General features: G+C 45.4%; 1 protein-coding gene across 2 annotated transcripts; it reads right to left on the reverse strand.

Annotated features, from left to right (window-relative positions):
- Positions 1-1,389: 1,389 nt before the first annotated feature.
- On the reverse strand, positions 1,390-14,891 carry RAB5C (RAB5C, member RAS oncogene family). 2 transcript variants are annotated; one of them, XM_053360608.1, is made up of 6 exons: positions 14,784-14,891; positions 9,343-9,578; positions 6,823-6,974; positions 5,747-5,869; positions 3,660-3,753; positions 1,390-2,817 (listed from the first exon to the last, which is right to left on the reverse strand). In XM_053360608.1, the coding sequence occupies exons 2-6, from the start codon at positions 9,506-9,508 to the stop codon at positions 2,705-2,707; spliced, it is 648 nt and encodes a 215-aa protein (XP_053216583.1). In that variant the 5' UTR covers positions 9,509-9,578; positions 14,784-14,891; the 3' UTR covers positions 1,390-2,704. The 2 variants fall into 2 exon arrangements, with proteins under 2 accessions (XP_053216583.1, XP_053216582.1); XM_053360607.1 differs by having other exon boundaries at positions 14,714-14,841.
- Positions 14,892-15,264: the final 373 nt, after the last annotated feature.

The following is a 15,264-nucleotide window of genomic DNA, read 5'->3' on the forward strand; positions in this document are numbered from 1 at the left end:
TACGGAAAGTGACAGCCCTCTTGCATTTTGGGATGGCTCTGAACTTGTGTTGAGTGACCTAGAATTCCTTTTTTTAAAAAAAGTTGCCTGCAAAGGACAAAATGCCTCGGAATACATGCCAAATGCTGCTTCTCATGAAAAGAACCAAACGTTGATTCTTTTGTACAATGCTGCCCAGAAGTGAAGCCTTCGAAGAATGCCTCTCACCTTTACAAATACACATATATTGAACCACTCCTACCTGGCTCTTAAAAGTACAAATATACAGTGAATGAAAGAGTGCCTTCAGTCAGACTAGATACAGGACTGCAAAACTACAAACACAGAAGGACTTCTTTGTGGAAACTGACTTCCTGGATCTACTGGCTTTCCTAGAGAAACAAAGGGAGTAAAAATGAGACCTAACAGTTTAGCTGAGATTTTGGCTCTTAGTTCTGGAAACTGATCAAGATTTGGGGGCAGGTGGCAACACTATCAGGAAGGCAAATGAAGAAGTTTCAGGTCTTTTGCAGCCATAGTACCAGAGATCATTTTAATAAGAGATCAAGGCTGCTGAGCCTTCAGAGCATATGCTCTTTTACTGACCTCAATGGAGCATAAGATTTAATAGAGTGTGAACGCCACCCCATGTTTTTGACCTATTACATACTGGAGGTAGGCATGCCTTCTCAATGCAAGGCCATATTAACCAACCTGGGTGTTTAGTTATGGAAACAGTCTATACTGTACATTTATATTTGAATTCTGTTGTACCATCAAAAACTAGTTTTGGAGACCTGACTGATAAGTCGCAGATCTATTTTAATTTGTAAACAATATTTTTCTTTCTTTGAAACACCCTCTCCCCCCGCAAACACTTGATGCAACCAATTCCAAGGGGAGGAGGATTCCATTCCTAACATCAAAAACTTCACTCAGCATTATGTGAAGATTCTTTACCAGGCAAATGGACCTTTTACTTCCCTTACAGAAATGGCACTACTAATGTTTTCTTTACAGAAGCTTTCTCCTGGACAATTTGGATGCGCACAAACATTCCATGATGTCACAGCAGCTCAGTCCACAACTCAAGGGCACCTGCAGGCAACAAGCCATGTTTCGCCCACCCACACAGTAGTCCCTTGTTTCCTTTTCCAGATACAGAATCATTCTTGGAAGAATATTTGTGATCCAAAGATCAAGAACTACAATACTTGAAAATCTAAGAATATTAGCAGTGTAAGCCCAACAATTGAGAGTGTAATGATGTGAATTCATCCAAGCAAATTGTAAAATGTCCTCCAAATTTCAGAGTAAAGAGTTATCTTACTTCCAGATAAGTTTAGTGGAGATTTCAGACATTAACGTGGCTGATTTATACAAAGACAGAAGCTGCTTTTCTGGTCAGTATCTGATTTATAAAAAATTTATTTTTCAAATCATACACAACTGGAGCTTTGCATTGAAGAGACTGACAGACTCCTCCCCTTAAATACCAATATGAGTTAAGACAAAATTGCCTCAGGCACTAGATCAGAAACAAAATCTGTGGTCTCCCTTCTGCAGTTTTATTTAGTGGAATTACCAATATTTCATCTGCATGTGAATACATATTATTGCCCCCCTCCCCACATCACGTCCATCCTCCCCACCCCCCTGCATCTATACACCCACCAACATCATACTATAGGGTTATTAACAATGGCATCACGTTGCTCAAAAGAAGTGATAATTTTAATACAATTTTTCTTCAACAGGCTGAATTAGTGCATTATATCCAAAATGTAAATAGGAAAAAAAAATATTAATGCAGAGTTGGTATACCCAAAGCCCAATGCAAACTTAGGTGGGTGCAAGGCTAGTTGGTATATGTGATTAAAGAGATACTGATTGGTTATATGTTGAAAACAAGAATACAAAATACAGAAGAAAATCAGATCCCTGCCCCCCGCCCCCGCAACCCCTGGCAATACTCATAATTGTGATTTGGTCAAAACAAGGCGTAAAGGCCAGAAGTTCTTCCTCAATCTAGCATTACTGCTACCATTTCATTTAGTGGTTACCTGTGTGTTTCGTTACAGTACTTGCTTTTTATAAGAGCAAGTCTATACCGTATCTAAACCAGGCTCCTGGCCAAGGAACCCTGGGAGTTGTCGTTCTGCCAGCATACAACTCTCAGCGCCTTCCCCGGCCTACGGCAACCACATTTTCTTTAGGGTTAAGCCCTACTGGTGGAAGTGGCTTAGAATCACCAAGCAGGTGTTCCAAAAGTCACTTCTGGTTGAAGTAAGGCAGGTCTTCCTTCCAAGCGGCTGTGAGCAAATACGAGGCTGTAAGAACCCTTCAGAAAAAGAAAAGGAAAAGGAAAGGCAGAGATAGAGAGGCCAAAGCTCTGGAAATGCACATCACCTACCCATTAAGAGTGGTCGAAGAGGTGTGCCATAGTTCCTTTGTGTGTTTTTGCTCTTTTTATAAAAAAAAGGTGACTAAGACTTTTTTTAAAAAGATGAATTCATCATTTGTACAGAAGAGGGGGCAGGTGGTCCTTGCTCCCTCCATTCTGCAACCAGAGGGAAAGAGAGGGGAGGAGACACAGCAGCAAAAAAGGGGGGGATTGGGAAGAGGTGGGAAGAAGAGGGATCCTGGCAGCTGTTCTTCCGTAAGTGCGATTGGTTCAGGCGCATTCCAGTTGGGGCCGCCCAGAGGGGCAGGCAGTGTGGCCCCTTCAGTTGCAACACGGCCCCTTGCTGGGTTGGCTACTCTCCTGGAGGTCGACACCTCGGTTCCTGCCTGCTGTTCCCGTTGGGCACTGCGGTTCGTTTTTGGGGAGCTTCTTGGCTGAGGAGGGGAAAAGGAAGAGGCACATCCAAGTGAACTGGTTTGTAAGATTCACCCTGTGGCGGGAGCAGGGGATTAAGATCATGTCCGTCCCAGCTCCTGGAAGCTAGCATCCTCTCAATTTCCTGCTGCTTTCAAAGGGGTGACTGGCACCGCAATATTCAGCTGGTCAGTCAAGATGGGTATATTCAGCTTCTCTGTCTCTAGACTCTTGTGCCTTTCTGCTCCACACACCCCTTGCCCCCAGCTGCCTTGCTTAACCACTGTCTCCTGCCCACCTCTCTGGCCTCTCTACCCTACTTCTTTCTCTTGTCTCCCCCCACCCTCATTTCTCAGCACACTACCCACTCTGTAGGCCCTTATTTCAGCTCCCCTCCCTTGGGACCTCATTCCACCTGATCTTCCAGAGCCTGTATTTCTCCTACCCAGCACTTTTGGCAACAGAGAGGTCAAATACCACCTTGGACATAAAGCTCACTGGGTGACCTTGGGCCAGTCACTGCCTCTCAGCCTAACCTACCTCACAGGCTCGTTGTGAGGATTAAATGACCGGGGGTGGGGGAAGAATCATGCACACCACCTTGAGCTCCTTGGAGAAAAAGGTGGGATAGAAACCGAATGAATGAATGAATCCCCACATGGCCTTTCCTGGATCTAGGCCTGCAAGTTTCCTCAAGTCTGAACTGGCCAATTCTGCAGCGAACTGCACCCCAAGCTGTTCAGGAACCCAAGATTGTGATGTGTGTGTGTGTCTGTTTATTTATTTAACATCACTTTGTCCCCAATATATGGCAGTGTGGAGGGTGACTCGCCACCCTGCATCTCCCCACCACTTTACTAACCTATCGCCATGAAGGTTTCATTCACATTCATTGCCGTCTTTGCGGATGTCTCCATAAACAGCAAGCTGTTGTCATCTGCATAGGACTGGGCTTCCTGCAAGGGAATGTGTCGAGCCAAATCAGAATCTGTGCAGAGACATGCACTCAGCCAACCTTTTGGTGGCCTGATCTGGTGCTTCCTAGAACCACAACTCAGTAACAGAAAGGAAGGGACATGTCAGAAGTGCTACCTTTTATAACCAGTATAAACACTGCCTTCAACCTCTGTTCACCAAACATCTATAAACAGAGAGATGGTAAAGAGAAGACAGCTAAACTCATCAGTGAATGGGTAGCCACCACAGCTGCATAGCAGCCTCCAAGCTTTCCAGTTCAGTTCAATACTGCTGTCAGCACCTTGCACCCTCACTTAGTTCTGGCCACCACATTGTGTTTTGCTCCCAGGATGGGAAAGATAACGTGGATTCCAAACTAGTGCGGAAAAGAGGCTTGTGGAAGACTGCTCAGCGTGAGAAAAGAGCTATGATTGGAGCAGGCCTAGCAAGGGGCGTCATGTTCGTTGGGTGTCCCAGCTGTGCTTGAAAAACAGAATTCCCTAATGGAGGAATGATGACAGCCTTGGCCACTGCCAGCATCATCCTGGGGGGTGGCACAGTGGAGACACTCCAGTCTCCCAGGACGGCATGACTCAATGGTAACTGAACCTGGCATGACAGCTGTGGGGCAGCCACTGATGCCTCCAAGAAGCGAGTGCCTCCCCACCGCCCCACACACGCTTAAGATCTACTCATGAGGCCCTTTCTCCAGAACCCCATGATACAGTGGTACCTCGGGTTAAGAACTTAATTGGTTCTGGAGGTCTGTTCTTAACATGAAACTGTTCTTAAACTGAAGCACCACTTTAGCTAATGGGGCCTCCCGCTGCCGCTGTGGCGCAATTTCTGTTCTCATCCTGAAGCAAAGTTCTTAACCCGAGGTACTATTTCTGGGTTAGTGGAGTCTGTAGCCTGAAGCGTCTGTAACCTGAAGCTTCTGTAACCCGAGGTACCACTGTATTGGAGAACTATTACTCTCTACCAGGATCTTTTCTGTCGGCCCCCCAATACTTCTGGATTCCCCTTCCAAAGGAGATTATAACAGCCCCCCTCTCTGCTTTATGCAGTCAAGTAAAACCTGGCTGTTTCACTTGGTCTTTGAGAATTAACTACTACTCTGCCCTGTTTTATATTGATGATAGCACTGTCTTCAGTTCACATTTTGGTTTTTCCAATTGTTGCCTCTACTGTAACACACTATGGAACTCAACTGAAATATGATACCATCTGCCCTTGGGAAGAACATATGATGCTGGTTCTTGTTTGAGTGGGGCTGGTTGTTTTGGGGGGTATCTGTTGTGTTTTACAAGTGTCATTAGCCACTTTAGCGAAAAAACAGGATGTTAGGCTACTAAATAAACAAGTATTTTTTAAAAATAATAATGCATAGTAGCATGTTACCATACAAGATACTTGACAATTCCCAGAATTTTGCTCACACTCTCATGATCACTTAGTGTTTATACCACATTCCTAAGACTTTCAAAGCTATACAGAGTAGTTGTACAGATTACCAAGCAACTGTAATATAGTTCAGCATCTGCTATATATATTGTAAAATTGTATGTCTGCCTCTCTGCCTGTTCTCTATAGGGTTTGGCCACCTCTCAAGATATCAGCATGGGGGTTCATGAGGTGTAAGTTCTGCAATTTTGAATCAAGACGGTGGACAGAAACGTGACTTTGGCATGACTTCGCCCCCCTCAAGTTGATTCAGGGCCAGGACATGTCGAATCCCTGGGTTGGTGTGTGTGTGTACGTGCAGCCCTGAAATTCACTAATTAAACTATCAATTTAAAAATCATAATATTTATTGGTTTCTTGAAATTCCCATGCCCTGCCAAGCACTTCCCACTAGTTACATATATATTAAATGAGCAGGAGAGGAAAGCTGTTTGCCTAGCCATGTTAGCAAGTTCATGACAGCAGCTTCCTGCAATCACAGGACGACTACAAGGAGGTTTACTTCCCAAGGCAATGAACGCCACTCACCTGGAAATCAACAGCTCGCTTGCTGGCCAAGTCAGCCTTGTTCCCTGCCAGGGCAATGACTATGTTAGAGCTGGCTTGCCGCTGCAGTTCCTTCACCCAGTTCTTGGCTCGTACAAAGGTGTCCTACAAGAAGGAAACAGGCAAGGAAAGAGGGAAGTCAGCTCAGCAGTCAGTTCAGTGCAAGAAGAATACCAGTTCTTTCTAACTGGAATGCAAACACACTCTTCCTAACAAGCAGAAAACATGTTCACTGGCCTGTCACTTCCATCTTAGTTTTGCATATCCAAGGCTGGGCAAAGATTGACAGCGGCGGAGGAAAAATTGCTAGCAAAAATGACATTTTTCTAACATTCAGAGTTATGGGTGCTGCTGGATTTTACATGTAAATGAGTGCATTGGACAGGTTTATGTTTAACAAACATTGCATGGGGACATTAAACTGCTGTATTAAGACCAGACTTCAAAATTCCTCAACGTCCAATTTAAATACCAAGATTTTAAAATGTTAGGATTTGGCTAAGGTTCAGGAGCTCACAGAATTGTGTATTTTGGGGCTATCGTCACATGCCTTATTATATGGAAATGAAATGAAATTGACACAAGAACAGTAAGCACGGAAGTGTTCCAACAGAAGGCAGTAGTTGAGTCTGTTGTACTACTAAAGGCTGCAGGCGAGAGCTTCTAGCTTCCCCCTTTCCCCAACATGCTACTTTTCCAGATGCAGAGATTATTATTTTTTATGGAAGAATGTTGCATCATGGAGACGATGCCATCCAAAGTGGTGAAGCCCAGACAATAGATTTACAACCTCACTTACTAGACCCAACAGTAAATTCCAATTGCAACTAAGGTCTAAAGAGCCCAGCCTGTTTTCATACCACCAAGGAAAACCAAGCATTTTTAGTCTTAAAGCAAGCCCAAGGGGCTTGGTTTTCCTTGAAAGTCATACCCTGGGCCATAAGGCATTCATCAGATGGATTCCTACACGTCCAGGACTTCAGGCATTCAAGATTATCAGAACAAGAGAAGAGGCCCTCTTGGGTCTAAGCTGACAAGACAGAGTCACAAATCCTCACCATGTTGGTGATGTCATAGACAACAATGGCCGCTTGGGCACCCCGGTAATACATGGGTGCCAGACTGTGGTAGCGCTCCTGCCCAGCTGTATCCCAAATCTCAAACTTGACCGTTGTGTCATCTAGGCAAATGGTCTGTGTGAGGAAAGCCGCTGGAAAAAAAACCATTAGATTAGAGTTACAGGAAGGTGCAAAAAATCTTGGATTGAACTCTGCACATGTTCCGATACATTTCCTAGATACTGTTGTTTTACTTGCACATTCAAGTACAAGTTTTACTTGTAATATTGGAGATGATTAATTTTTGCTATGATCGGTATTATGTTTTTGTCTCTTTATTGTTAAATGTCACTATCAATTATCTGTGGATTGTTTAACTTTATTGTATACTTGGAGATATTGTTGTTTATGGCTATTTAATTTAAATTCTGTTGTATTTTTTGTAATTATAGAAAACTTTTATTACCCCAACTTTCACCCAAAGAGCTCAAAGTAGTGTAAATAGTTCTCCTCCTCCCCATTTTATCATCGCGATAACCCCATGAGATGGGTTAGGCTTCAGAGTGAGCGACTAGCCGAAGGCCACTCGGTGGGCATCATGGTTGAGTGGGGATTTGAACTCAGGTCTTGGTCTGACATGCTAACCCATGGGTAGGCAAACTAAGGCCCGAGGGCCAGATCCAGCCCAATTGCCTTTTAAATCTGGCCTGCAAACAGTCCAGGAATCAGCGTGTTTTTACATGAGTAGAATGTTTCCTCTTATTTAAAATGCGTCTCTGGATTATTTGTGGAGCATTGTTGTAGTCCAAACCAAACATCTGAAGGGCCACAGATTAGCCCTGCTGCAGTATTAAGATACTATGGGACTTGGCTGCAAAAAGAGCAATGTTAGCCATTTGAAGGCGGGGGGGGGGGATTTGTTAAATAGAAGCCCTCCTTTTATGCAGAGCTTGGACAGAAGATCAGTTCACACTTCCCTTTGGCTTTTGTGCTGGAGTTAAGCTTCGGGCTGTTATGATCTGCACCAAGGGATGCACGCCAAGTTCAACCAGGAAGGGCACAGGACAACTGCCCTCACATTTGTGCAACTGCCCTCTTCTTCTAGATGCCAGGTTCAGAACCCAAAATGCTTTCTGGAAGAAGTGCAAAGCTTTCTGTTTTCGGAATGGCATTTGACAGCTGGGGTAAAGCCAAGTGTGGGTTATCTAGCAGAGAATTTTGTTGTGGCACCTGCATACTCCTGTTTGTTCTTACCCATCCCAAGCCTGCAAAACAGAATATAAACTAAAGAACGTTAAGGTGAATCAGGTCTTCTATCTGTATGCAAGTCCATACCTTCTGCAGCATGAAGTGGAGTGGGTCTACAAAGCACCCCCACACACACACACACAAGGCAGAGGTCAGGTCAGTCCACACTGAGTCCTATGCCCCACAGCGTATATACAACATGTACCTGGCAGGCTGTGGGCAAACCAGCTCCTAAGCAGCCACTGCTCTATTCAGATGAAACCAAATAGGACTTGACATCACTGACTCCAACCAAGCCAGAAGTCCCCACTTTGCAAAAATTGCGCCAGAACTGCCAAGGTCGATCTTGACAGAGGGGCATTGTAAGAGGTGAAGCAAGAACTTCAGGCGTCAGGCTGGCTAATCTGCTCAGGGCAGAGAAGACGCTTCTTCCAAACTGACATTTTTGCAAGGATAGACAAATGCGCAGCCTTCTCTTCCTTTTGCCGTTTCGTCTGCAAGTTTCAGCCAGAAGTGGCATCGTGGCTCTAAAAAAAAGTCTAGAAGGAACTGTTGAAACAGATTAACCCCCGTTGCCCCCTACAGACAACTACATCCTTCTGCCAAGTTGCCTCTGTTTGAAAATATTGCTGGGTAGGAGAACACTGTCAGAAGAGCAATGAGAATTAGCAATGGCAGACGAGCTTCTTTAGCGACAGCTTGCTCTCTGCTGCCAACTTCCCCCGGTAGTTTAAAGCAGGCTTTTAGTGTTGCAGCCCCAGCTCTCTGGAACAAATTACCAGCTGAAACCAGACAAGCAGCTAATGAAAACATTTTTGTTTAGGAAGGCTTTCCCTGTCATTTAAGGAAGATTAATTATACATCTGATTAAATCGTATTGTTGTTTCAGAGTATAAATGGTTTTATTGTTTTAGAGCTCGCCAAAGTGATTTTATTAGTCTTGGAGCTTGTGCTTTATTCCGTTTTGTACAATGTAGGTCTATAAATCTGTTTAGTCATTATAATAGTTTACAGCTGTAAGTGACTGTTGAGATATGTAGGGAATACATAATGTCCTAGGTGGGAAAAACAGGGCCGACAAACAGGCCTGGCTAGTGCTTCACTTTGAAATGGAATGGGCGCCTTGTTAGGCTCACTGAGAATTCTTTGCACCATATCAGTGTGGAAAGGGCTCCCTAATCACAAAAAGTTTGCAAGCGGGGGGGGGGGGTCCTGCAAAGGCCCAAGACTCTTCTGTAACTTAACCCACAGCTGGAGTCCACCAATACTCACCTCCAATTGTGCTCTCCTGGTACTCATGGAACTGTCCTTTCACAAAGCGCAAGACCAGGCTAGACTTCCCAACAGCTGACTCGCCCAGAAGAACCAATTTGAACTGACAGATCTTGTTCCCAGCAGCTGGCCCGTTTGGCCGTGCAGCTCCACCGCGGCCTGCCATGGCCTGTTCCAAGGGCACAGGCTCTGATGAGAAGGAGATGGGACTGTTGGCGAGGAACACAAATCTCCAACTGAAAAAAAGAGACATTTCAGTGGTGTGAAACCGGCTTTTGAGCTAGCACAGAGGTGGGGAAACCCGTGGCCCTCCGGGTATTCTTGAACTCCACATCCTGTCAGTCCCAGCTGGCACAGGTGTTCTGCCCCTGATCCAGCAGCTCAAATGTGGAACTGGAAGCTTCATTCTTGCCACAAGCTCTCTTGGGTGGTTTCAGGTGAACTGCTCCTCTGTCGTTCCAATGTACAGAGCATCTTACCTGAAGTGGCTTCTTAGTCCTTCTAATAAGCGCATGCACTGTATTGTTCGCCACTGTTTTACCATTACAACAGCATTAGTCTGCAGCATTAAAACTTCTAACGTGATTGGCTGGGTTGAGGGATGTTCCAGCCCAGTGGATAAAATATCAAGCTATAAATTAGGACGTCTCGATCTCACATCTAAGGAAGCCAGACTATCCTCCGCCAGGGCCAGGGCTTTTTCAGTGATGGCTCCGACCTGGTGGAATGCTCTGTCCCACGAGACTAGGGCCCTGCAGGACATGATCTCCTTCCGCAGGGCCTGTAAGACAAAGCTATTCTGCCTGGCCTTCAATTGGAAATATCCTAATCCTCTATTCGCTTTTCTCCTTTCCTCTTCTATGAAGAAACCCTTTCTGGGACCCCACATTTAAATTCTTCTCTGGTCTCCTTGCTGGCCCTAGTAGGACCAACTTGGCCAGTTAGCCCTGGTGATCATTTGATGTCTACCGACTGGGGTCCCCCCCCATGACCCCTGAATTTTTGAATTTTATTGATATTGATGCTGCATTTTATGTTGTATTTTATGCTGTTTTAAAGTCACATTTTAATCAATGTTTTATATTTGCTGTTAGCCACCCTGAGCCCGGTTTTTAAACCAGGATGTGTGGGATATAAAGAAAAATATTATTATTATTACTACTACTACTACTATTATCTTCCATAACTCACTGGGTGGCCTTAGGTAAAGTTTATTCTTCGTGCCCTCCGACAGGGGGACAATACTGATCCAATTTGCGGGGCTGTAGTAAGGATTATAACAAGGTATCTCTATGTTGAATAGATGTGTAATATGTATGTGACTAACTGTATGAGCATATAGCTCAGCTATTTGTGTACCCATATACAGTGGTAAAGGTAAAGGTACCCCTGCCCGTACAGGCCAGTCTTGACAGACTCTGGGGTTGTGCGCCCATCTCACTCAAGAGGCCAGGGGCCAGCGCTGTCCGGAGACACTTCCGGGTCACGTGGCCAGCGTGACAAAGCTGCATCTGGCGAGCCAGCACAGCACACGGAAACGCCGTTTACCTTCCTGCCAGTAAGCGGTCCCTATTTATCTACTTGCACCTGGGGGTGCTTTCGAACTGCTAGGTTGGCAGGCGCTGGGACCGAGCAGTGGGAGCGCACCCCGCCACGGGGATTCAAACCGCCGACCTTTCAATCGGCAAGCCCTAGGCGCTGAGGCTTTTACCCACAGCGCCACCTGCGTCCCTCCCATATACAGTGGTACCTTGGGTTAAAAACTTAATTCGTTCTGGAGGTCCGTTCTTAACCTGAAACTGTTCTTAACCTGAAGCACCACTTTAGCTAATGGGGCCTCCCGCTGCCGCCGCCACCACGCCACCACCGCCGTGCAATTTCTGTTCTCATCCTGAAGCTAAGTTCTTAACCCGAGGTACTATTTCTGGGTTAGCAGAGTCTGTAACCTGAAGCTTTTGTAACCCAAGGTACCACTGTACTACATTTAGGCATCAAGGCTCAGTATGCGCAGAGCAAAAGAGACTGTGGAACTCATCTTACTTTTTTACTTAGGTAAAAAGTTACATTAGCTTTCCACACTACACTTCTCTGTGCCTCAAACTTTCTTTCTTTTTAAACATAATTTTTATTAAGCACTTTCTTTGGTTACAAAAGTAGGTGTGCTATCTCTTTTTCCAGGTCATAGTGTCTTTTTTACAGAGCAGTGACACTGGATGTGAGACATTAAGTATTGAATGCAGTATAAGGTTGTTGGAGGAGAAAGTGGGAGAGGAGGTGGGGTGGTTAAACTTATATTCTTTTAGTTAGTGTATGCGTGGAGCTTTTGTGTCAGCGTCACTTGGGTATGTTCTTTTTCTATTCATTTTTTGTTTTTCTTAGGCAGTGAGAGAGGTTTGGGTGGGGGGTGCAGGGCATGGATGGTTGTCTTTAGCTGACCGCAGTGAGAATTCTTTGCTTGGATTGTGGGGGGCAGGGATTAGTGACACCTCAAACTTTTTCTGCCTAAGGATGCTAAATATTCAAACCAGCTGACCTTTAGACAAGGCACTCAGCATTTTACAATTTATACTGAGTATACTGAGCAGTAACTCAAAAGTGAAAGAAATGAGTTACTGTTAATCAGTAGTCCCTGATATATCCAGGAACAACCAACCCGACATTTATTGAGTTAAGCTATTGAAGCTAAATACTTCTTTTCTCTGCTGAATGTTTAAAGCAATAAGATGGGTCTATCAGGTTACTACGTGTACTGACTGCACACACTCTTATTTAGTGTTTGACTGTGGTGCGTGTGTGTTTTTACTAAATACTGCACAGGCTAACCCTGAATAAATATAAACAGAAATTGTTATTGGCAACTTCTCAGGTCACGACCAACAGCACAACAACCAGACCTTCCTCAGCCTGGATATGGATTGTGAGAAACCATGTAGCATCTTACAGACATACAAGAGTCTTCTTAAGGCACTGAGGTCTGGTGGATATGATCTAACTTCAATATGAATCACATATGTACTCCACTTCATTTTGCCCTAAACCTTTGCCAGAGAAAAGCCTCTGGTGCCTTGCTATAATACTAGCACAGGGCCCACCAATATGATGTTCATGGAAGGAGGGCTTGTGAATTAAAAGAATCTCAACGTTGCATCCGAAATAGGACACTTCTCCTGGTTGACCATCAACCATGCTAGCTGGGGCTGATGGGAATTGGAGTCCAATGGTTTCCCCATCCCTCCCCTACAAAATCCCTATCGGTGACGGACTGGCGACCTGCAGCAGGGGTGGAGCACAGGTTTTGCTTTAGGAAAGCCAAATGTAGCATCTGCTCTGCATTCAGAAGGCCGCAGATTCAATCCCTGGCATCTCCAGCTAGGGCTTGGAAGGCTTCCCTAGCTGAAACCCCAGAGACCTACTACCAGTTAGCATAGACAATACTGACCAAAGATATAAAGCAGTTTTCTGTGTTTCATCGCTATGACAGTGTCCTTAAACACAGCACTTTATTTCCATGAAAGTGAATGCCCACCATTCACTTACACGAGAGAAGAATTGCACTCACGCTCCAGTATTAAGAATTAAGCATGCTCCCATCTGCATAGTTTGCTTCTTGGCATGCTGGAGTGTAACAGAATGCTGGAAGCTAGCTACCCCACCCACCTGGCCATGTAGAAGAGTAGACCTTTAAAGAGACATATCCATATATTCAGGAAAACGGTCAAAGCAATTACACTATACATCACCTTCCTGAACTGTGGCACAACTAACATTTAACAAGGATTTAGAGCACAGGGGAGAAAGATACTGCTGAACTACAACTTCCATCCTCTGTGGCCATTGGCCATACTTGCTGGGGTGATGGGAGTTGTAGTTCTGTAACATCTGGAGGGCCAAATGTTCTCAACGCCCAATAAAGAAGGGCAGGCACAGGAAAGAAGAAGGGTGCCTTAAGTTTCGGGGCAGGAAACATAACTTTTACAAGTAAGGCTTTTACATTCAAGCAATGCAGAATGTTCAGGCAACATTGTTCCTGCATACAGGCTTAAGAGAATCTGCAATAGAGAGGCAAGCAAGGGGTAGGGGTGGGGCAGGGTTGCAGTGATGACCAGGGATTGAGATAAAATGGTGGGAGTGGGGAGAAGCCAAATGGCAAAAGGTGGGGCAAGAAAGATAATAGGGAAATTGTTGCACAAAGGAGGGGCCTGTTCCCTTTAGTAACAATAATACGAACTTTCATTCACATATAATGCACCAGCACTTTTACAGGCTTCAAGAGGCAGACCAGTGTTATGATCCTTATATGTACTGCCAAACACCAAATGGACTCATCTAAGAGTCAAAATTTGAGTCACAGTCCACTTTCTTAATCACTACACAAACTTTGGAGAAGTCTTTCAACGAATGTCAATCCATGCAATATAACGGTAGTAAGAAAACGGTAGTAAGAAAAGGGAAAACTGTTGGTTATTATCATGTTGGTTTTGTCTGATGAGGAAAGTACTGTATCCGTTAAGTTCAGATGACATACAAAATTCACAAATTATTGACTCCCAAGATGGCTCCCTGAAAAAAGGCCCATTTTTATTACAATCCTTCAGGCTGATTGTTTTAAATGCAGCCTTTATTTACAGCAACTATGATCACAGATAGAATATGTATACTCATAGTCCAAAGCATATCAGGATACAGTAGGACAGAAAGGGTCTGAGAACCCTCTCTCTTAGAATCCACACCCTAGGTTAGAATGTCATAGCTTTAGGGATAGGATATCTTATACAGGAAATGTCACACCTGTTGAACTTCTGCCCGACAAAGCTGATAAACGTGCACTCATCCCATTAAGAGGAAATAAACTGGCATCTCCAGTGAGCAGCGCACCAGTAAAGAGCTCCTCTGTCCAAACGCGCACATTCAGTATTTTTCGTGAACACCCAATCCTCTGGGAGCCTTGCATGCGAATTGTGACTACTCCCGCTCTTAGACTGCAAGCCTCACAGGCTCACAAGGAGAACTGTTTCTGCTTATGGCGTTTCTACAAAGCGCCGTGCAGGGCGGAGCAAACAACAACCATGCCGGGTCGGCCAGAGCGGTCCTCCTAGTCCAGCATCCTGTTTCCAAGAGCGGCACCCGGCATGCCTCCAGGAAGCCCGCAGGCGGGGCTCGAAGACAACAGGTGCTCGAGAGAGGTGCACTGCCCCTGGCCATGGAGGCTCCATCCTTGCTCGCCACGGCCGAGGCAGCCCCGCTATGGCCAGCAACGCCCATCTGCGAGGGAGGCGAAGCCGCGGGGCTCCTTCTCCGGAGCCAGGACAGCTTGCGCTTCCCCAAGCCCAGCCCAGGCCGGCCTCCTCCGGACCCGACCCCCATCACTCACCCGCTCCCGCCTGCGGGACCGCCGCCGCCGCCACCAGTCCTCCCGCTGCTCGGTATCCCCCTTTACCCACCACTCCAAAAATCTCAAACGGCGCCACTTCCGCCCTCGGCTCCTTTCCAGCTTCTTCCGCTTCCGCTAAAGGCTCCTCCTGACAACGGGGCGGGTTTTTTTGCCTTTCTACTTCCGCTCTCCTTGTGACAGGCTGCTCCTTCCACCAATCGAGAGGGAAAATAACAAAAAAAAACCCAGCGGCAGCAGCAGCCCCGCCTTCTATCCCGCTGTAACTGCGTTTCAGTGCACAGGGAGGGAGGATAGACGGGTGGGGTGATATCTTCCAAAGGGGCTTTTCTCTTTTCGTGTTTCTCTCCGTTAGTTACCTCGGGGGTTTATTTGTTGCTTTATATATGTATTTCATAAAAGTTATACGCCGCAGTCAAAGCGGTTTGCGAAAGATAAAAAGAGTAAAGTCCATTTAAAAACACAAAGCCTATTTTTAAACATACAAAACTTAACAGGCTGAAACGGATTTTTAAAAATCACCTCGACTTTCC

The sequence above is a fragment of the Podarcis raffonei genome, chromosome 13 (assembly GCF_027172205.1).
Source record: "Podarcis raffonei isolate rPodRaf1 chromosome 13, rPodRaf1.pri, whole genome shotgun sequence".
NCBI lineage: Eukaryota > Metazoa > Chordata > Lepidosauria > Squamata > Lacertidae > Podarcis > Podarcis raffonei.